This window comes from Ambystoma mexicanum, chromosome 5p (genome assembly GCF_040938575.1).
Source record: "Ambystoma mexicanum isolate Mex_15411 chromosome 5p, UKY_AmexF1_1, whole genome shotgun sequence".
NCBI classification, from domain to species: Eukaryota; Metazoa; Chordata; class Amphibia; order Caudata; family Ambystomatidae; genus Ambystoma; species Ambystoma mexicanum.
The window spans coordinates 211,401,866-211,424,994 of NC_090930.1; the positions used below are offsets into that span (position 1 = coordinate 211,401,866).

The 23,129-nt window shown below is 44.9% G+C and overlaps 1 protein-coding gene across 2 annotated transcripts in view; it reads right to left on the minus strand.

The window, feature by feature from the left end:
- Positions 1–23,129, minus strand: part of GAB3 (GRB2 associated binding protein 3) — a 601,333-nt gene that overhangs the window by 210,338 nt on the left and 367,866 nt on the right. For both annotated transcript variants that reach the window (XM_069612648.1, XM_069612649.1), the window contains exon 2: positions 21,507–21,810. In XM_069612648.1, the coding sequence (XP_069468749.1) occupies positions 21,507–21,810 (304 nt within the window). The remainder of the gene's footprint in view (positions 1–21,506; positions 21,811–23,129) is intronic.

Below are 23,129 nucleotides of genomic sequence, written 5' to 3' on the forward strand. Positions count from 1 at the left end.
ATAAGCTTGAGTTTTGATACCTTTAATTGGACCAACTACAAATATCCTGTGAAGAAAAAAGGCATTAGCTTTCGAAGGCACAAAGACCATCATCAGATGTTAAAAGGAAAAGTAAGGGCGGTGGGGGGGCGAAACCATATTGAGCGTTTTACATTTAGGGTTGGCAAGCAAGACATGCAGTGTTTTCATCGTCCTATAAACAATGTCGCAACTCTACACTAAAGAATCATTAACTTGCAGACAGAGCTATTAGAAATATCTTACTGTTAAAACGATGCAATTATATAAAGGAGTGGCGTGAAATATTTCTACTGGTGTTGATTGCTTTTAAAAAGAATTGCCCATCGCAGAGATAAACTTTTTTTTCACTCTATATGAAGAGCCTGCAAATGATGCCATAGCAAAGAAGCCTGCCCTTAACTCTTAATCAACTTAAACTCGGGCCTGCTTTAACGATCTGGTAGAGAAGAGAAAGGTGAACTTGTTATGACTCAATTGTTAATTACATAAAAAGTGGAATTCGGGAACAAAACAAAAAAAATAGCACTTCTTTTTCAAAAATGTTGCAGGAGGAATGGGGAAAGGGCATGGGGAAATACTAAATACTGCCAGAACCACAAACTAAATGTGCAGAAGAAGAATCTACAGTATTCATGAACAAAAAAAGAAAATGGTATCAAATGTAAATTTCTATGTGTTATCAGTTTTTCCACAAAATATAAACCACAGAGAACCCCAATCAAGGGACTTTATTCATGATACAAGTAGATTAAAATGTAATCTTCACACATCACTTACAGATATTTGAAGGATAACCAGTTTTCTGTAAAAATGATCCATCAGTGGAAACAATTTACGTTGCAAGCTAAATGCCACTCACCATTACTGGCAATACAATATCTTGCTACTACTATGCAATAAGGCTCCCCAAGGGAAATAATGTTATCTACCTTTTTTCAGCCTAGTTAAGAGAAGCAAACATTTTTCAGTAGCACTCATTGAGTTTACACTTGAACAAAATACTATTTGTTTACAAATATTTAAAATCATTGTGTAAGTAATTGTACTGATATTTAATGTGCACTAGCACTGTCTATATATATTAAAATGCTTAGTTATGTTTCTGTACTCGGCTGATACAATTTATCAGTGTTATGGGGACAGCAGAGGGCAACCTGACAAAGTGCACCTCTGTGTGCCTTTCCAATTCAACAACAGCTATCATTTTAACAAACAGAATGAGCACAGTACTACGCAGTCACCTTCACTTTCCGCTATCGCAAACATTCGGAATAATTTCAAGTTACTTCTTTCCACCCTCACTTCTCTTCACACACGGCACAGACGTTCTAGTGTCATTGACCAGTTAAATACTGGCTCAACGTTTCAGTCTCTAAAGAGCAAAACCCTGTAGGACGAATGCCTCCCCACAAGCTTAAACTGAAATTAGGTGCTGTAATTATGCTACTACACAATCTTATGCTATTCACAGGAGCTCTGCAATGGAACAAGGTTCGGGCCTCTATGATGTGTCTTTGTAATCGATTGAACTTAGACACTGTTTGCATACCTCTCATTCCATCTGATGCAAATATGTCTTTCAAATTCAAAAGAAGACCGTTACCTATTTAACCTTTTCAATGACCATTAATAAGTCACAGGGACCTACGCCCCATTCCTGGAAGCGATCAGTGGTAATTCCGATATTTAAGAAAAGGGACAGAAGTGACCCTATGAATTACTGACTGATAGTGACCTTTAAGATTTGCTATAATGGTGTATGTTACGCTGGGAACGGCTAGTTCCTTATATTTATCTAAATAAACTTAATTTGCTCTAGAACAAAAATGACTAGTTACATTTAGCCAAGTTGTTTAGTTCACTTTTACAACTCAATAAGCACAGAGTATAAATCATTTGACTCATGGTTCTAGCATTTGTATATCTTGCAACATCTCCTTTTCAAAGTTCCTTTCTGATGATCTTGTGACATGTTTCGGCATTGTTTCTGGCTATGCCTTCATCAGGAGTATAAACCAAATTTACTGGTTTATAAACATACGGAACAACATTGTTTTTGTTACCTCTAAATATACCAACTGCCTGATGCTAGTTATCTGTACTTTTGTGATCATTGTTGATTAAATCTATTTATTGGGAAATAAGGGTCAGTGGACTTACCAAAGTATTTTGAATATTTGCAATTGAATAGTATTTGTACAAATGATAAGCAATAGCTCAGTGACTGTTACTGAAAAAAAGAATTGATGTTCATAGTTCAGTACCAATGTGGACCAAGGCCAAGAAGCCTATAGTGTGGGTTGCAAACCCTTAGTCTAGATCAAAGTCTAGAAAAACATACAATTTATGTATTGCCACCTTTGTTCCGTTATTAATTAATCGGTTATAAATAACGTTACTGACTCCGAAATCTCATGTAAATGCGTGTTCCAGAAAGTATGGCTCAAACTAGATCAATCAACTCTGCCTCGAGAGTGGGGGTGCAGGGCTGTCCATTGGGTGTACACCTCTAAACACATTTCTCTTTCAGAGCATGCCATTGTTCAGTACTACACTGACAATCCTTGCACGATAAGCAGATGAAGAGCATGTGACATGTGAAAAGATATACAAAAACAAAGGATATTTAAAAAACATAATGGCTTCCATAGCTCAATTTAACATTTGAACAGGTCTTAAGACCATCACTCTGTACATGTCCTTTAAAGTACTACAAAGCCATTCCAAAAACGCCAACCAATCCACTAGCTCACTATGGTCAGCCTACCTCTAAACCTACAACTCTCAGTATATGCACCACCTGTGAAGTCACATACATCCAATCAGAAGCATTTTACCCGATCTTTCTCATCTTCCTAAACACTCTCCCTTAGCACTACATGATCCTACATATCCTCTCCCGGCGTTTCAATGACCTCCCACCTCGCTATCCTTGAGTTGCAGGGCAACAATCTATAGATGTTATTGCCCATGAGGAGTGGTATTATGTCCTTCTGTGAACAGTCATGTGTGTTAGTCCTAGCACCCAGCGTGTGTGATCATGTTAGGGAAAAGTCCAGTGAGAATTTGGGATAGGGGAAATAATACATCTCTAGCAGCCCTGACATTTGTGAGACGAGTCTATAAAGCAACATGACACATGAGAAAGTGAGGGGAGCCAGTCGATTAAGTTTTAGCAGAAAAGCCAACTGAGTAGTGATTTGGATGTGTCAACGAAGGAATAAGCGATTTATCGACGAGTTGAAGACTGCGATGGGCACTTTAACTCTATTGCCTCTGGCAGAACTCTTCAAAACGGCAGATATCATTCACCTAGGCTGTAGAGCCGCCATGGACTGTCTGACTGAAGAGAAATGAGGTCAATTTGATCGGTCTTTTATAGAATAGAGTGATTAGATATTGGCTGTGTATTTCCAGCTAGCACAGCGCACAATTTTTCTTGACCCGCAGATCAAACTAGTTCTGGACCAATTCAGCACACCATGCGCCCCAGCCCCTGTAGAACTTACACTTGATGTTGTAGAGGAGCTTCAAATGAAGTTCCAGCTCAACTCTCCCTCCCACACTCGTGGGTCCTCTCACGTACGGCTTACAACTAGCATTAGAATAAAGCAATCTATAGCACTGAGCATTGGGGAGGTCCTACCAGGTCCTGGCTATCAAGTATTGGAAAGCACTTCCACAGGATCCCAAAGAGATAAAAAATAAAAAGAAACCTCTCGACTGTAGAAAGACTTGAAACCTTTCTCTGTATTTTTAGGGTGAAAGTTTTGAACGATAGCGCTTACATGCCATTAGACGTAGGTGCTCTATCTAGAAGTACCAATGTACCGGCCGCGTTGGTTCTCAAATCCCTGCACCTCATGGATGCAACTTGAAGCATTTGGAGCAGTGGCTTAATGGTTGTACTAGGTCTAAAAGAACCCCTTTGACAGAAGCCAACATGTGACTATGGAAAAGACACATATCCGCCTAGCCCTGAATAAAGTGAATTCTGATCTTGACATGGTTGCAGCCGTCAATATATCTCAAAGCTGCTGTTTTTACAATAGGACTCAGAAGTTTGTATTCCCCCATCCATAGGGTTTCTTTGATGGCCCACATCTGGCTTTTCTGTTTGATGTGTTCCATGTCCATACAACAGCACACTGGAAATATTGGTGTATGCAGCTCTAACCAGTATGCCATTCTGTCCCCACACAAACACAAAGCAATCAAAGAGGTTCCCTCAAATTGTACCCTCACTAGGCAATCACCCTTTATACAACGCCACACCTTAATTTAAGCTAGCTGCAGAGCAGCACACCAATAAGGTGCTAATGCCAGCTCTGTTACCTAAAGCGTAGGGCCTGCTTATCTTTGCAGAACTAAACGCGGAGGCCTGTGCGATGGAGGAGGTAGTAGCTGAGCAACTGTGGACCCTATACCACGTATCAGAAGCTGGTTTTGTTTAAAACACCTCAACTTATTACTGGTCAGGCTAACGTTTGTAAGAAGTACAATCATTTTGGTACATTTTCCCTTCTTTATTGGGTGTCTCTTGTAGGGTATCCGCTCGTGTCTAAAGATATCATTCCCTAAAGATGTTTCTGTATTGGTGACTGGGCATGCTCAGACAGAGACCCAGCCTCTCACCATCTACAATTCTCCAGAAACAAGAAGCAAAATAGCCCTTATACCCCCATTTGAGTGGCTGATGCTGCAGCCATTTTATCCTCAAAACCAAAACCTAAGATATTCAAATGAGTATTTATGGTTCATCGTTGCAAACATTTGAATGGCAAGGCGAGTGTTCTGAACGGTGATGTGAATACCAAGCCATGTGTCTTATGCATTTACTGATTCACACATACAACATTCTTTTTAATCTCTGATCAATGTTATATTCCCAAATTGTTCTGTGATTTAAGGCAAAGCAGAGAGGAACACTCTTTGGTGCTATTTATCTCCTTTCCCCCTTTCATAGTGGTATTTTGAGAGTAAACAATAGGAGTGTACCAGAATGTCCAGCTTGGAATGATAAACTTCTATCTGAAAATAATTCACATGGTTAGTCTAGTAGAGTAAGAATACCGAGGATTTATTTGCCACATTTTTCTATAGTAAAATGTCTAATCTTGAGAAATATACAAGCAGTTGTCTGCTTCTCATTATTGACCCCTCACAAAGAGCCGCCCCTGTACGGAAGCATCCTGTACGCGAGTCCCTCTGAGTGGGCCTCACAGCAGCTAGAGTACCAAACCAGATGAAGCTCCCCGTTCTGTCACACCAAACCAGTCGCTCTGTGTTCACTGCACCTTGAACAAGAGGGAACACGCTGGCGCTGGCATTTGCGCTCCCCCATCAATTCGAACTTTTGCTTGCGCTTCAACCAGCACAATGCTGCATCATGCAATAGCTGCACCAGTCACTTGCTAGGCCGAAAGCTACTGCTAAGCGCTGGGACCCGAATCGCTGGCAAGTCACATGCCGGATCTAACCAGAGGTTACAACCACGGCTCGACCCATCTAGCCTTCAAACGGCCACCTCCCAGACCTGCACATCAATGCACCCAAGATCACAACCAGAGCAGAGCAGAAGAGGCCGCCATAGAAAAAACACTGAAGCAGAGACTGCAATGCCGTGGAGATGCTGGAAGCCGCGAGTCGAGGACGAAGGTCCTGGGTGCTTGGCGAGTCGAGAAGCTGGCGTTCCAAAGGGAAGCAGATATACAATCGCTGATCCACATGGGAGGCCAGAAGAACATCTACAGCCTCCTGATTGAAAATCTGATGACAGCAGCATGCTGCAGAAGCACAAACCCGACTGGAGGCACTGGAGAAAGCCGGTGAGAGTACCGGAAGATGCTGGGGACAGTGGGGCATTCCAGCGACCGTACCAACAGCAATTTGAACATGATATGATATGGCATTCATAGCGCGCCTATACACAAGTGTTTCAACATTGCAATATAGGGCTTTCTTGAATACCAGAAGAGAGAAAGGCAAACCCCAATGAACTGTAAATATCCAAAATGTAAATGTGGGGCCAAACTTAAAGAAACCTTACCACAAGTATAAACATATCAGGTCGAGTGCCATACCTACAATATTGATGAAACAAAGAAGCACATGAGAAGTCTGGGTAAACCAAAGACACCAGGCGAATGAAATCTATATGAGAAATTCTGACAAGTAGGACAGCAAGCAATTGATATAAAAATACAAATCCTGGAATGGAAATATACCAGGCAAGTGAAACTCATAAGTGATGACCAAGCAGGCGAGTACACCAGGCAGTTGGCATTGCATAGAGGAACCTGGCAGGACAGTAAACCAGGCAATTTTCAAACCTCACGAAATAGTAAAGGAAAGATTGGTGTTTATTTATGGAACTCTGGAAAGTTTGATGTTAAAGAAAGATATTGCGATCCAGAGCACGGAAAAAAGCTTAGTTAAAGAAAGTCTGTTAAAGACTTGGTTGCATAAACAAGATACCAAGGAACTGTTTACACAAGTGACTATTCTTCTTACAAATGAGATTCAAGGGGAAGGGATCCATTCTCTGGAACACGCCTTGGAGAACATTTTGGTTCGAATGAAACTTATTTTAGTTGTGAACACCTTTCTGCCAACTGAAGATATTTTTCCTTACACATTATTTGTTTATAGGGCGAGGGTCAGGATAAGACGTTTTGGACACAAGGACAGCTTTACAGTTGTTGATATTCTGACACAGACAGATCCTTAGTTTTGATTTACAGGCAGGGAAACTCCTCTTTAGCATGCGGCCAGAGAGGCATTATTCCAATCCTTTTTCTTTTAATAAATATATTCTTGTGAAAACATGACAACCTTGTGTCCTGTTCTCATTTCTGACCCCTCATAGTTGGCTCTTGGTTTGTAGAAGGCTGAGGGCGGCAGTGGCATTTTTATCCAAACTCTTCTTTGTACTCCTGCAGAACAGAATCCAATTCGTCACACCTCTTCATAATATTTCCCCTCCTGCTAGTACACCACTGGAACACTTCCCCCAACTGGACCACAAGAGCTGAAGACATACTAAATAACCCTCAGGTACCACCGCCTTAACCTTGAAGCGTTCCTACATCCCAATTCCTCCAAGAGCCAACATCTCTTGCAGACGGTAAATCATGAAAACTCCACAGTCTAATGGAGTGTGCAGAATTAGCACCTTGCACTAGCAATTAGCTAGTGATAGCGGACTCTTGTCAAGTAAGAAATGGTGTACTGTATGTATGTGTAGAATTGTGGTGGCGAGTGACTTTTTATGACTTGCTAGCAGTTTGAAACTTGACCGTTCAACCCCTTTTCTGTTGTGCATTATAACCATAGGAATGCTGAGAGAGAATTCTTATTGAACTATCTGCAAGCTATAAAAAACAATCTAGCCTGCAGATTATTGTGAATGGTACATTCCAATGCGACCAGCAGCACAGAGAGTACACACAGCCAATTCCCTACAACTACACAGGCAGATTTTTGTACCGACTGCTTGTATAGGTACTATGTTTGTTTTAAGGTTGAATCAGGTTATGAAAGCTTTAAAGATTTCAATATCAGGCCTTAGCGAAATCTGTGGACCTGAATACCTTGATAACTCAGTCTTCAGGGCACATATCTCAATGTATGGCCATCGAGATAGGTCTATAAATCTTAATTGGCACCTGGAAGTCATTATTGACATCCGCTCATCCAATGAAAACGTTCAGAATGTGGTCAAAAACTACTAGTGTTGACTGCATTACAGACATTCCGACTTCAGATGTAGCTAGGGAAAAAAGCATTTCTCTGCATTTAAGAAACAGCAATGCAATTTCCCTGCACGTTTTCTTTCAATAAGACACTTGTGACAAAATGCAAGAATTCGTCAATTCTTCCCAAGGGGGAGCCCCCTAACTCTGTGAGGTTAGGGAGGCGAGCCCGCTCTGCAATACCGTCCCTAGTGGCAGAGGCAAGCAGGTCCTCACCAGCAGAAACTCATACTGTGGGGACAAGGACTCCAGTTTTCAGGAGGAATCCCTAAAGGACCCCAGGACACCAGTATATCGTCCTGATGACAAAACCTTGAAGAACAAGTTAAAATGTGTTTTTGCCAAACTGAAATAGAAAACATCCTTTTAAAATCCCATCCTACTGAGATGAAGAAAAGGCCCTATGTTGGCGTAGAGAACGAGAAGAAGGAATGGCTTCTTACACAGGGGAAGCCCTCCAGCTATGTCATCCCAGCCAGGGGAAGTAAAAACACAGTCTGTGAGACTCAAAAGGAGACGCATGCTGGCTACGAGCAGCTGAGGCAAGACGTGCAGTGTTGTACATTTGTGCAGAGCCCTGAGCTGTCTGACGTTCTATGTGCTATTTCTCTGTGTAGGCCGTACAGTTGTATAAAAGGTTATGGGCACATTTTAAATGTTCCATCCGCCTACCAGGTTTTGGAGTTCTACATGAAATCTATTCCTTTATGTGTAGCAAGAAACGCAGCAGGGAAGAAAGCGGATGCACAGCGTCCAGAGGGAGACACAGAGTGGTGGCGCGACCATGGAAGGGTCATGGTGGACCAGAGGTCCAGATAACTACGCCGAGACCATTCGCACATGACAAACTCAGGATGAGTCGAAAACCGAGACAGCAGTTCGCCAACCAGGAAGAAGTAAGGAAAGAGAAACTGGCGGAGAGATGCGAGATGACAGGAAGAGAGAAAAGGAAGTCAGTCCTACAGCCATGAAGAACCCAGTAACGTTAACCCTTGCCACGAAAGCTAAAGGGGATAACGGGAGACCCAGGGAAGGGAGTGGGAAACATTACTAGATTGGTCCTACTCTTCAGTCACAACAGAACAGATATAATAGGAGTGAATAAAACCATTACTGGACTGCTCCTTCTTGTCATAGTTACGAGAGTAACAATATAATAAGAGAAAAGGGGAATCGTTACTGGAATGCTCAAACTCGTCATAGTAACAAGAACCAAGATGCAATAAGAGAAACTATGAATCATTATTAAAGTAATAATAAGACGGAAAAAGAATCATTATTTGAATGCTCCTATTCGTCACAATCAAGAGTACAAAGATGCAATACGAGTGAATGAGACCAAAGTAAAAATACAAGAAGAGTTAATGAAAATATTACAGAATTCATACTTATCATTGTCAAGAGAAAGAAAACTTAACAAGAGACTGTGAATCATTATTCTAAAGCTCTTACTCATCACAGTCCTAAGAGAGGAAGAATACTCAGACTGATTGAGAATCATTACTGTAATACTCGCGCTCATCACACTCCTCGGAGAGGACAGAGAATTAGAGAATCAGTCCTGGAATGCTCATAATCATCTCCAGGGGTAGAGAGAAAGAAGAGTAGTAAAAAGAAACCTGCAAGACAAAGCTATTGGAAATTATCCAACTGACTGTTAAGTCTATCAAGAAGGTCCAAGAGACATTAGAGTCAGTAATAAAAGAGGAATTTAACAAATGCAATTTTGTGAAAATATCTCAAGGCTGAGGATGAAAGATTCAAGGATAATTAATTGTTCAGGAATGCAAGAAATATCCCAGCGGGGAAAAGTAATTTTTGGAAAAACAACCCAGGGAAAGAGAGAAGTAGTAATCATCATAAGGAGAATCAGTAACCAGTGATAATAATGCATACATACATAAAGATTTAAGAAAACTTTAATATTAACTAACAATTGCATCAACAATGTAGTAGTATGCAATGTATTCTATAATTATAAATATAAGTTTAATTGTTACATGCATTCAATGTATTAACCTTTTAAATGACTTGTTCCCATTTCCAAACACTGGAGGTCGTTGCAGCGAGTTAATTCAATGTTCCTTTCATAGCCACTGGAGGTATTCGCTCATGTTTCAATTTCCGGTTGCTAGCTACCGCCATTTTGAAAATTATTGTTTCAGGCTATTCTTTCAGGAGAAAACGGATGGATTTCTTTCCCCATTTTAAAATATCAACAGTGCTTTCTGTAGTTTTTAAAGTATTTTAACTGACACTTAATTTTAACTATCAATGTATTATAATGGTCCCTTGTTAGCATTTTAAGTTGAATGCTATGCTTTGTAAATATATCAGTTTATGACACACTGCTTTAGCCAGTCTGCTGCATCCCTGTGTTTCCTTATAGAAACAGTTGTTTTCTCCCGTGAAGTGGCTTGTGCAAATTTGAGTTCTTGGTTAGATTATTCACTATTTAGTTCCTTTAAGAAATTCCAAAATGATGGGTTTAATGTTAAGAAAGAATGCCATAGGCTGTTGTGCCACCTCTCTAAGCCGTTATTTATTTTTGGTGTTCTATCTAGACTTGCCCTGTAGCAGTTCCATATTTCTTTCAGGAATCCTGCCCGACGTCTACTGCCACTTCTTGTTACTATCTCGTAGTAATGTTCCACCTCATCTATTGGAACAAAGGAGCGTAATGCAAATAATAGTTTTACGTTGTACTCTAATTCTGTGTCATTGGCATATTTAGTTTGTAAGCCATTTATTTGTAATGTTCGCCAAAATGCCCTTGTAAAATAGAAAACAACGCCCTTGGATTTTCGGGACTGGCAAGGTTTGCTTAATTGCCTTGTATTGTAATGTATTGTTGGGAAATTTGTAGAGCACAAACAAAGACCAGAAGGCATCAAGGCGCTGAGAAGAGTGAGGATGTTGCAAAAGAGGGATTAGAACAAATACGTCTTCAGAAGTGTTTTCGAAAGACAAGGTAGTCAAGAGTATTGCGGAGCTCAGATGGCAAGGCATTCCAGAGCATGGGGGCAAGTACCGTGAAAGGTCATCCTCCATCTATGGCACGCTGGAATCTAGGAATGTTCAACAGCGACAGGGAGACGGAGCGAAGTAGCCTTCTAGGTTTGTGGGGTATAAGTCTGGATTGAAGAAACTTCAATGAAGACTTCAATGCCTGAATTTCGAATTCAGTAAAAATATTATTTCTGGCTTCATTGGAGGAGACTGCACAATAAATTCGAAAAAATGATTTGTAAACATCGTAAGATTTTTTTAGGCAGTAATGTGTAAATAAAAGGTATTTTGATATGTATTTCTCTGTGTAGGATGCACAGCTGCAAAAAAGGTAATGGGCACACTTTAAATGTTCCATTTGCCTGCCGTGTTTTGGAGTTCCTCATGAAATCTATTCCTTTATGTCTGTCAAACACTATTATTCTAGCTTCACTTTTGCCATTGTCATACAATCAAAAAGGTTCATTTTTGTCACTTGTTTGAAAGTGTGTTGGAATTTGAAGATTCTCAAATGACTGTGGGGGAGGCGGATCATTTTCTTTCTGCTGCCTTTTTTGACAAATTCTGTGTTGCAGCAAACATTTGGCATCTGGCCAGCGATGTGTAATTTCTACTTTAGAACCCTCTGGTAAATGGTTGCGTTCTGCTTCATGAAGAATATGTTCCCTTTCTGTTAATAGCTTTCCTCTACAACCATGCAAATAATATCCTGCACATTTCCAATGAATTTGGCGATTTCTCTCTAGTTCTTTACACATTCCATCCCTTTCTTCTCCATTTTGCTATCTGTGATTAAAACACCCCGAATTGGTATGCATCCCACATCTCTGTACTTGTTCTGTGTTAATGCCAATCATTTTCTTTTGTAAAAATTAATTTCGTACCTGTTCTGACTTCTTTTTAATTTCTCTTTTAAATGAACATCTCGTTTCTACGAGCATTCCGCCGTTCATGGAGTTTTAAAGTTAACCCTGCCGAGTTCGAATCTTCACAGGCCGAAGAGCATGTGCATACATGACAGAGGTACTTTTCTCATAATGGCAGCATTCTTTTTTTTCACTGCTGTAATTCTCCTTTGAATGACTCCCTTTTCCTGAATTGTACTTCTTGTACCACTCTATTTCTTTTTACAATAATTCATTTTCAGATAGTCTCCTGTGACTTGTTATATCAACTCTTGAGGTTCACTCAGGGGATTCTCGATTCCTTTCCCCTTCTTAATATTCAGTTTCTTGGCCCTTTTTGGGTTCCTCTGATTATTATCAACAGTCTCAAAACACTTCAGTAGATACATGGACCTCTTGGATAGTAAGTTCTCATCGATATCATATACTTGGTCTGGGATATGGTTTATCCTATTCGTTTCTCTTGTTTTCACTTCATCACATCCATTCTCTATTTTGTTCCTTAGTTCGTCAGTAAACCCATATTTGGATTCTCCCTCTTCATATGGTATTATTCGCCAAGTTCCTTCATATAGCCATTCAGCGTTTTCTGCTTCTCTTTCTCAATTTTATGCATTTATAGTTCATCTAGTTTGTTTTCCAGACTTCAATATTTATACTGGGATGAGTTTCCTGTAATAAATCCTGTTTGGCCGTCCATATTCCCAGTTCCCTCCTTTAACGTTGAGAGACTTCTCTGGATTCGGCCGACCTCTTGGAACATCCTTCTGGTCTTGCTTGGTTATCGGTACACTTTTTCCAGCGTTCACGCTCTAAACTCCGTTCTCCTGCTGTCTCGATGCTCTGGCCCCCAGCCGGACTGTTTCTCGCTCTCTCGCTGTGATCTCTGTGCTGTTCAACGGGCCCCTGGCCCACCACGACTCCTTTGCGGCCACGCCACACTTCTGCTCAGGGCTCTGGCCTTCTCAGTTGCTGTCTTTGGGGTTCTGCTGCGTCTCTCGCATCTTCCCTCTCTCACTCATCTGTGTTACATTGATTCTCCTGCATTTTAGCTCCCCTTCTTCAATACAGGTTTGAACAGCACGGCTCTGCGCTTCTTTCACTCCGGCACTGGTAGGGGCCTACCCCCAGTTGCATATGCGGGTCTCTCTCTCGTTCTCCTCCTCGTTCAATATACACTCGCTCTTCAATGTCCTCGTCTCCATGGATTGGAGACTTTCATTTAAAGAGAAATGCTCTCTTTCTTGTTGCAAATGACATACATTAACCTTTCCTCTAGCCAAGTCTTGAGGCTGGAAACTTCTTGGCATTTCAGAGAGTCCCATGTAGGCCATTGACTGTACTGCTTTAGAGAGTTTCTCAGAGGAATGAGAGTCCTTGTCCCTTAAGGGGGAGTCTTTCCCGGTGAGGTCACACTTGCACTGATCACACATTCCATCAATGTCATCACTCTGACCTCTCGTTTCATCGATCAAATAGGCAAAGTTATGGATTCCCATTTAAAGCACATTCAATTTAATTAATTAATTCTGGCCTGTAGGATAAGGTGCGTGCCACTTTCCCCTGGTAGTCAGGCTTCACCTTTGTGATGAATCAAAAGTAGCATTTCCGTTTCCTGCTTTTCTGCAGGAGCTCATCTGAGTGGCCTAATTAATGCTTTGTGCTCCTCATGGCAATAATACACTTCTGTGTGCTGCGGTCCACTGTGTTTTATTGGATAGTGTGAGTTGGGTAGTGGGGGGATGCTCTCTGTGAGAAACCTGAGGGTACGCTCACATCTACTCCACGGGGATCCTCTGTTCAGGTGGCCAGTGTAGGGTCATCACCTTTGGATCCCGACTCTGGGGGCGGACAAGCGAGGGAGGACCACCGGGTCCTTGGGGATTGGGAAGAGGGTATCTGAAGGTGAGACAGGGTATCCCCCCTTCCTGATAGGGACCTTTAATAAACCCCCAGCCTCTATATGGTATATTCAAGCACACACTCCTCCTTTCCCTAGACACTATTGAAATACTCAGACGAAGAAGAGGAAATCAAGAGGAGTACACATGTTCCATGAGAGACACCACTATGGTACTGGGACCAGGAAGATGCAGGTTAAGGTACACCAACTTCCCCAATGGACATGGCCGACTAACAATGGCAGGCAGGGTCAGGCAATTGACTTCAACTATGCCCACTTGCAGCCTGGAACACACATGCTTGGCAAAGGGAGCAGGTCGGAGCACGAGATGGAGAGCGAGCTGAAGAGCAGATCACTTCAGAACCAGGCCAAGGAGAACGGGATGCCGAAATCCTGAGGGGCGGTCAGGTGAAGACAAGAAAAGCGTGGCGGGGGAGCCGTGTCTCCAGGGAGCGGAGGTGTCTGCAGGAGGAAGCCGAGGGGTGTGCTTATCCTGTGTTGCATGTTGCCCAGTCAATGCTTGTTCCCCTGGGTAAGAATAAGAGCCCATGAGGGTCTGAGGGAAGGTGGCGAGACCCTGACCTCAGACGCAAGGACTGTCAAGGAAGGAAAGCTGAAGGAGGCTCTTAACTTCTTTGCTGGTAAAGAAAAGACGGTATACATTGCATCAGAGTGACTGCAAGTGAAAGCACTTGTTATTGAAAGTCTCTGGTAGCCAGTTTATTAAATGAGCAATTCGAAAAGGATACAGCTAACAAGAGAACAATGATAAAAGCGTTCTGGAAGGAAACAGTATCACAGAGTGGTCATTTATAAGAATATATACGCATTTGAAAGTCTCTGTAAAAATAAAGGAAAGTGTTGCGACGGCAGGGGAGCTGTGTGAGGCTGAAAATGGAGCAAAATAGAAATCCTGGCAGAAGATTCTCGTCGGAAGGAGAGCTGGAAGAAAATTGAAGTAAAGAGCAAAGTGGAAGTAGAAAAGGAAGGCTACATGAAAACTGAAGTAAGGGAAAAGAAGGTTTTATGAAAATTAAAGAGCAAAAGAAGGTTACATGAAAAGTAAGGAACAAGTTACTTACCTGTAACTGTTGTTCTCCAGCATGGGTCTGGCATGGATTCACATGCTCATGAATATTCCCCGTCGTCAGGCTGGGAATCCTCGGTAAAGAAAAAAAATCAGTTTCAGTTTCGTTTCTGAACTGTCTTTCTCCTAATAACCAATCACTGGACTCTGGGTCATACTGCCCCCAGCCAATGACTGCCCTCTACCTAAGCCCCTCCTCTGGCAGCCATCTTCAGATTTGGTAGCACATAAAGTGGCAGTAGGACCAAGTGAAGAGCTGCAGAGGGGTAGGAGGGAGGGTTCGCATGTGAATCCATGCCAGACCCATGCTAGAGAACAACAGTTACAGGTAAGTAACTTGTTCCTTCTCCAGCATGGGGTCTGGCATGGATTCACATGCTCATGAATACAAGAATACATAGCAGTACACACATGCACAACCACGGGAGGTGGCAAGGCTCAACATTAAGCATTTCATCACTCAACATTAAGCATCTCTTACCTCCTCACCAAGCCCACCTTTAGGCGAACAGGTTGCGCAGCACTGCCTGCCCGACTCTGGACTCCTCCCTGGAATCCCGGTCGACGAAGTAGAATCTCATGAAGGTGTGCATCGACCTCCATGTAGCAGCCCTGCAGATGTCCAGCAGGGGCACACCAGATAGGAACGCCGTGGTAGTAGCGATCGCTCTGGTCGAATGGGCTCTCGGACTTCACTTGGTTCACAGGTCCAAAGTTCACAAACAGCTGTGATGTCTTCTGAAAACTCTTTGTGCGGGCCACGTAGAACTTCAGCGCTCTAGCTACATCCAGCGAGTGCAAAGTCCTCTCGGCTGACGACAAAGGCGACAGGAAGAAAACAGGTAACACCAAGGGCTCGTTGAGGTGGAAGTCTGACGGCACCTTGGCATGAAGGAGGGGTGAGTCCTCAGCACCACCCTCGTCTTGTGGAAAGTCAGGTATGGGGGCTTGCAGGAGAGGGCCTGGATCTCTCCCACTCGTCGTGTGGAGGTAATGGCCACAAGAAACGCCGTTTTCCATGACAGGAACTTCAACGGTGCGGAATGCAGAGGCTCGAATGGCGGCCCCATGAGCCTGGTCAGCACCACGTTGAGTTCCCACGACGGGGCTGGAGCCTTCACCGGTGGAAAGGATCGGAACAGTCCCTTCATGAACTCCTTCACCAGGCGATGGGACCACAGGGATGAGCGCCCCGGAGTTCTGGTGTAGCGGGAGATAGCTGCCAGATGGATCTTGATGGAGGCATGGGCCAGCCCCGCCTTGGTCAGCGATAGCAAGTACGGCAGCACTTGAGGGGCCGTAATCCACAGAGGGTTAATCTTCCGTGCACGGCACCAGACAGAGAACCTCTTCCATTTGTGTCCGTAGCACTTGAGAGTTGAGGACGCCCTGGCCCTTGCAAGCACCTCCTTGAGGTCTGCCGTGGTATCGTACCCTCCAAACTCTAGTGCTGCAGGAGCCAGGCCTGCAAGTTCAGCGACCCCGGGTCGTTGTGGAGGATGGCGCCTCATTCTCTGGAGAGGAGATCCACGTCCGTCGGCAGTTTGACTGGGGGGAAACGCTGACATGTCCAGAAGGTCCGAGAACCATATCTGTCTCGACCACGCCGGTGCGATGAGGATCATCCTGCACGGGGACCGTCTGAGTTGATTGATGAGTCGCAGCAGCAATGGCACCAGCGGGAACGCAAAGAGGAATAGGCCGTCCCAGGGGAATGAGAAGGCATCGCCCATGCTCCCCGGCTGGGGAAACCTGCTGCAGAACCTCCAGCACTTGGCATTTGTCGCCGTCGCGAATAAGTCGATGTGGAGATTGCCCCATCGTTGGAATAGCAGATCCACTTGATCCTGCCGCAGTTCCCACTCGTGGCACGAGCATAGCTCCCTGCTGAGTGAGTCGGCGATGGTGTTCTTTATTCCTGCCAGGTGGAAGGGTACCAGAAACATTCCTTGGGCGATGGCCCAATGCCACAAATCCTGGGCCTCCTTGGATAGGGCTGGGGATCTGGTGCCTCCCTGCTTCCGGATTTAGAACATCGTGGTGGTGTTGTCGGTGAAGATCCTCACCACCTTGCCCTTGAAGGACGGAAGGAACGACCTGAGGGCCCAGTACACGGCTCGGAGCTCCAGGACGTTGAGGTGTAGTGACTTCTCCTCCGGGAGCCAAAGGCCTCTTGCGTGGAGATCTCCGGTGTGCGCTCCCCATCCCTCCATGGAGGCATCCGTCGTCACCATCTCCTGGTGTGCGGGGGGCTGGAAGTCCATCTCTGCCGCGAGATGTGCGCTGGTGCCCCACCCCCGGATTGCTTGGCGGAAGGTCTCGTTGAGTGAGATCCCATCTTCGAAGCTGCCCGCCGCTAGCATTCAACGGGCGTCGAGGAACTCTTGCAGTGGACGCATCCGCAGCCTGCACAGGCGCACGAGGTAGATGCACGAGGACATCATGCCAAGAAGAGACTTGATGGACCTCACCCTGGCCACGTCCATGGCTGAAAATCGTTGCAACTTGCCCAGGATGGCCTTCGTCCTTTCCTCCGACAGAGAGGCCAATTGCGCCACTGTGACGAGCCTAGCTCCCAGAAACAGAGTGACTTGTGACGGGACCAAGTGGGATTTCGCTTAATTGATGGAAAATCCCAGATCCGTGAGCGGCTGGACTGTCTTCACTGTGTGTCCGATGGCGAGTTCTCTTGTCCTTGCTCGGATGAGCCAATCGTCTAGGTAGGGGTAGACGTGGATCCCCTGCAGGCGCAGCCGCGGCGCTACCGGTGCTAGGCACTTGGTGAATACCCTGGGCGCCGACTTCAATCCGAAGGGGAGGGCCTTGAACTGGAAGTGCCATCCTCGGACTACGAATCTGAGGGACTTTCGGTGTCCTCTTAGAATGGGGATGTGGAAGTAAGCATCCTCCAAGTCCAGCTACGATAGGAAGTCGCCCTCCTCCAGATGTCCCAGCACGTGCTGGAGAGGGACCATCCGGAACCTTTGGGACTTGATGTGCTTGGTTAAGCGACGAAGGTCCAGGATGGGTCGCCAGCCACCAGTCTTCTTCCTTACGAGGAAGTATCGCGAGTACACTCCGGAGCCTCTTTGGGACGAGCTCGATGGCTCCTTTCTTGAGGGCCACGTAGGCTGGAAGGGCGGTGGGGGATGAGTTCTCCTCCGCTTGCTTGGAGGGCTTCCCGACGGTCCGGGCTCCGATGGGTTGTCCGTTGGGGTTAAGGGCAATCTTGACCTTATCTCTGTGCACAAGGCCTGGATAGCCATCAAGATTGCTCCTGACCTGTCCTGTGGCCCAGGCACCGGTGCGACGGTTGGGGAGTGGAATCCTCCGCCTCCACGGGAACCTCGACGGCGTCACCGTTGCTTTCTTCGTCCGCCTCGTCAGGATCCCTACCGTGTGACCGGACTTCCTCGGACCTCTTGTCCAGGATCTTCACAACTTCAGCCAGCTCCTCTTCAGAGGCTGTATCCATGTCCGTGATGGCCTCCCCCCCTTCTTTTTCCACCAGGTTTTTCATGGGGGTCTTATCAATGGGCTGAAAAGAGGATTCCCTCCACGGTGGCAGAGAAATTCTGGGCCCCCGAGGTTGCCTCCACTGGGGTAGCGTCCACAGGCTTTGCCAGGGCCACCACGACTCCCTTCATAGAGGCCTTAGCCGGGTAAATCAAAGCTCTGACGACTTTGGACGCGGTTGAGGCCTTCACCTTGGGGGGAGGGTTGCCGCCTCGCCCCCCCCTCGGCTTTCTCCGTCAGGATCGACCGGGGCTTCTCCCGAAGCTTACCCGGGTTCTCCGACTTTCTTTTCCCCGAGCCAAAGCGTTGGCTCGTGGTTGATGGCGTCTGTGAAAGTGCACCCTGCCTGGCAGCCGAGGAGCCTGACCGTTCAGTGCTCCCGGTGCCCGCGGACTCGCAGTGCTTTGCCTTTTGTTGGGCCCCCGTCACCAGAGAGCCCTCAAAGGTCTTAGGAGACCACTCGGACCTCTTCTTCTCACCCGCTGCTGGGCTCTTCTCTTCCAGCCAGTTGGTGAGGCGGATCCGCCGATCCTTCATGGTCCATTCCGACATGTTCTTGCAAAACGCACAGTTCTCCTCCACGTGCGTTTTGTCTTCGTGAAGGCAGTAGAGGCATCTAGAATGCTCATCCTCCTTGAAGACATTCTGCAATCCGCATCCAGGGCAGCTCCTGAATAGCATTGATCCAGGTGTCGTGTTCCCTTTTTCCTGGGCCATGTCCACGCAGGGTAGGCCTCAAAGAATCTTCTGGAATCCTCCAAGAAGCGGGACTCGACGAAAACTTCGCCCTTGAGGGGCGTAGAAAATTCCAAAACGGGTCCCCGTTGATCGGAAGTAGAAACGGTGGAGCTTGAGGCATGATTGACCGAAAAAAAGAGGTTTAACTCTTTGAAATATCGCAAAACGCAGTAAAAGCTCAAGAGCTATAGCACGAGGACTCCCAACAATTGAACGTGCAGTAAAAATCTGAAGATGGCTGCCAGAGGAGGGGCATAGGTAGAGGGCAGTCATTGGCTGGGGGCAGTATGACCCAGAGACCAGTGATTGGTTATTAGGAGAAAGACAGTTCAGAAACGAAACTGAAACTGATTTTTTCTTTACCGAGGATTCCCAGCCTGACGACGGGGAATATTCATGAGCATGTGAATCCATGCCAGACCCCATGCTGGGGAAGAGCAAAACTGTGGAACACTAATACTGTAAGAGACATTGTGAGTGAACCAAGAGTGTTAAGAAGCATAGGAGTGGCCCCCAGGCAGGAGGCTGATCCAGGAGGGTCAACGAGACCCCACCCTTATAAACGGAGTAAATTAAGAGTAAAGTTAGGGATCTGGTTGCGTGACCTGTAATGGGTGGGCTGTGCAGTCTGCAACAGTGCCACAACCAGTGGAGACCTAAGTTAAGAAGAACTTGTTTGCAATAATTAAGTTGGAAGTCAGAAGGACTTGGTTTTGCATAGGGAACAGTGTCCGGCAAGAAATAAGTGAAGAGTAATATTTTCCGAAGGAACTGTTGTGAATTATACTTTTGTGTTTGAAAACAAAGTAACCTTGAAGATTGACACTTTGGAGCATAACAAGGAGGTTTCTAAGCTCACGACAAGGGGAGCCTGAGAGACCCTGTGAACAAGCAAATTCAGATTAGGAAAGGTACTGCGAATTTTGCCAAGTGAATCCTAAGAACTTGTGGAACTTTCTTACCGTGAGTGTCTTGAACTTGGGGAAGGGAGCTGTGGAAGAGCTCCATTTCACATTGACTTTGCATTGAACACTGTTAAATTAGTCAAATCCCACACACACTATGACTTTGTAGAAGTTAGGACAAGCATAGGTTTTGACACAGACAGAAGTTTACTTTCATTAGGGAACATTCCCACCCTGGATTTAGGGCAAGATATTATCCACCCTGACCACCAAAAATAAAGGTTTTCCAAATCTATCTATTTGTCTGTGTCATCTTTTGGTACCATGCCTGTCTTACACATCTAACAACGCTAAACTATTTGCAGTTCGGAGGGTAAGAATGGGGAGCTGCTTACCTAGCGGCAAACTGTAGAATTTCCTGCCAGAAATTATAAGACATTATCATGCATTATGTCTTTTGAAAGTTGTTGAACACCTTCCTGTATCACCAAATAAAAACGTTGTCTTATATTGCGTTGATCAACAGTGCTTCAACACCAGGAGGCAACTGTCGGTGGTGAGAAGTTTGATTTGACACATTCACATAGTGCTAGGGGACGACAAGCAGTCTGAACTGCAACTGGTCACAGATGTTATGAATAACAGACAATAAGTAACAGGAAGCAAACAAATTATGAAAAAAAGGCAAGTCTTAAGATTCAGCCAAAAGTGGATCAAGGAATTGATTGATCAAATTCTCAATGGAAGAGAGTTCCAAAGGCAAGGGCTGGCTACCGAAAAGCACCATCGCATTGCGAAGTATCACAAGAAGGGAGCCAACCAAAATACATTGATGCAAGCATCCTTGAGGGTCAAGGTGGTGCTAACCCAAGAATTCATTTGAAAGACAAAACGTATTTTGAATGCAATTCCATGACTGACCGGTCCAAATGAAGGGTCTCCGCCACTTAGAGATGGAGGAGAATTTTGATACCTTACCAAGCAGTCTAACAGCTGCATTTTGGGAGGCTTGTAGGCAAGAAGGTTTTTTCTCAGGAACGCCTACTAGGATGGTGTTGGACAAGTCCAATTTAGAACAACCATGGCTACAATTGGCCAATTAACAAAGGGGACACCTGGGAGGACAGAATGAACAAGCCAATGGCTACAGTGAATCGATTTAACAATCGTACCCATCTGGCCATTATATACAAGGTTGGCTTGCCGGGAGCATCCTACATTTATTTTAACATTAGATGGAAATGAGCTGCAATGATCAAACAGAGAAGGAGGGGATGGTCAATGCAAAGGGTTCAGGGAATTCTGAGGACATTAGAGGTTCACTTTTGGCCGGTTTAGCTGCAATTTATTGTATCGAACCTCATCCATTGTTTGACTTGAAAAACACAGTCTACAATTCTCAGTAGGGAATCGATAGAATTGTAAATAGGCATGTAGATCTGTGTGTCATCACCATAAGAATGGTGAGCAAGATCAAAAAGCAGTGAGGACAATGATGAACTTTAAGTTCTCTTAACACAAGATAAAATAACTTCATGTATAAGTTGTTTTTGCTTTTAGATGTCCCTTAATGCACGGAATTTTTCCTCATATATTTTCACGTATTCCTTTTCAGGAACGTCCATGCACTACTTGCAATCAATCACATGGTACATGTCAATTTCATACCTGTCCCATCGTCCAAGTGTCCGAAGTTGCAGATGCGGCTGATGCTCTGCACCCAGTTCAGCATCTCCTCTTCAGTTTTTGCCACCAGGTAAAAGGTGCGGAAGGTGGTTTTCACAATGAAGACAAAGTGGTTCTGGAATTCTTTCTTCACGATGCTGAGGCCGGAGTGCGTCTGCACTTCGCACTCGTTGAGGTCGATCACTCGGATGGGCTTTTTGGAGCTGTTTGTTTTGTAATACTCCAAGACATCAGGGTTTCCGCTCATCCGGCCTCTCCGCAAAATGAACCAGCGTTTTCGCCAGGCCTGTAAGAGACAAATGTGCACGTTTTAAAGGGGGGGCAAGTGGGGTACAGTCGTATGCATGTTCACATGCTATCACAGTCTAAGAAAACGGATATTTAACCTTGTGTATTGAAGGCTTTAATGTCTCTATTTGGAAAACAGTTTATTAAGCAACAATGCCACATTTTAAGGGCATTACCAAGTGGTAATGGACCTTGGCCCAGGTTAAATGACCGAGCAAAGCCAGAGCTCTCAACGAGGGCCAATAAACATTACCACCGGGTAATGGACCGAGGATGGAGGCATTATTGTTACTGGAACATTCCACCCAATGAGGGTAGAATGTTCTCTTCAGAACTAGGTAAGATAAAGGAGAAACACTAATGTTGGGACAAAGGACATCTAGATATTATTTCCATCTGCCAGTGCATTGTCTGCAATTGTAACTGGCAAGATTTCATTGTTCTAATTAAGCGTTAAGACCTGATCCGGTGGTCCAGATTGGGTGTTATTGGCCCGAGCGAAGCAAGGGCGTTTAACGAGGGTCCCCAGGCAGATAACACCTCATCCAGTGGGCCAGATTGTGCTTTAACGCTATTAGAACCCGGGTTGCAAATCTGGTAACCCAGGCTGCTGAGAGCATTGTATTTTCATTTAACTAACAGGACGTCTCGTGGTGTTCCATTCATTGGATCAAAATACTTCAATAAGATGGTTGCCATGGATTTGGAAGGTGGTGCGCCATACAAAGCCCCTCTTCCATTTCCATGGCTGCCACAATGGACCGGGAGCGGAAGCAGCAGCATCTGCACCGGTAGAATCAGGTAAGTGTAAATGGGGGGGGTAGACAAAAAGGGAAGGGTCAGTGGCGGGGGTTAGATGGTGGGCGGGGGAAGCAGCCATCAGGCAGCTTGGAATGCAGACTTACATCGGGAGATTCATCCTGCGTTCCTTGCCTCCTGATTGGCTGCCTCCCGCGTGATGGGTGCTAATTAACGTTATGACCTGCATTTTGTATGACATAAGGTTAGGCTGTTGAGCAGAATGCCTCCCTTCATCTAATGCGGTATACAGAAAGGACAGGCACCCAAAAGCTGCTAAATGAAATCTCTCAATTTGGGCTCACTCATTCCAACATCTATGCATGTTTGCCATTGGATAAGTGCATAGTTTTTTAATACATATGGGCGCTTTATGCATACATGCACAGTCAGCATTTGGGGAAAGAGCCCTTGGTCATCACATGAGAGTTGCATGTGGACTGGAAGCAGAAGATCTGCTTTAGGGCACAACTCCGTTTTTAAGGGTTTGACTGTACATGCTAATTATCACTTTTTTAG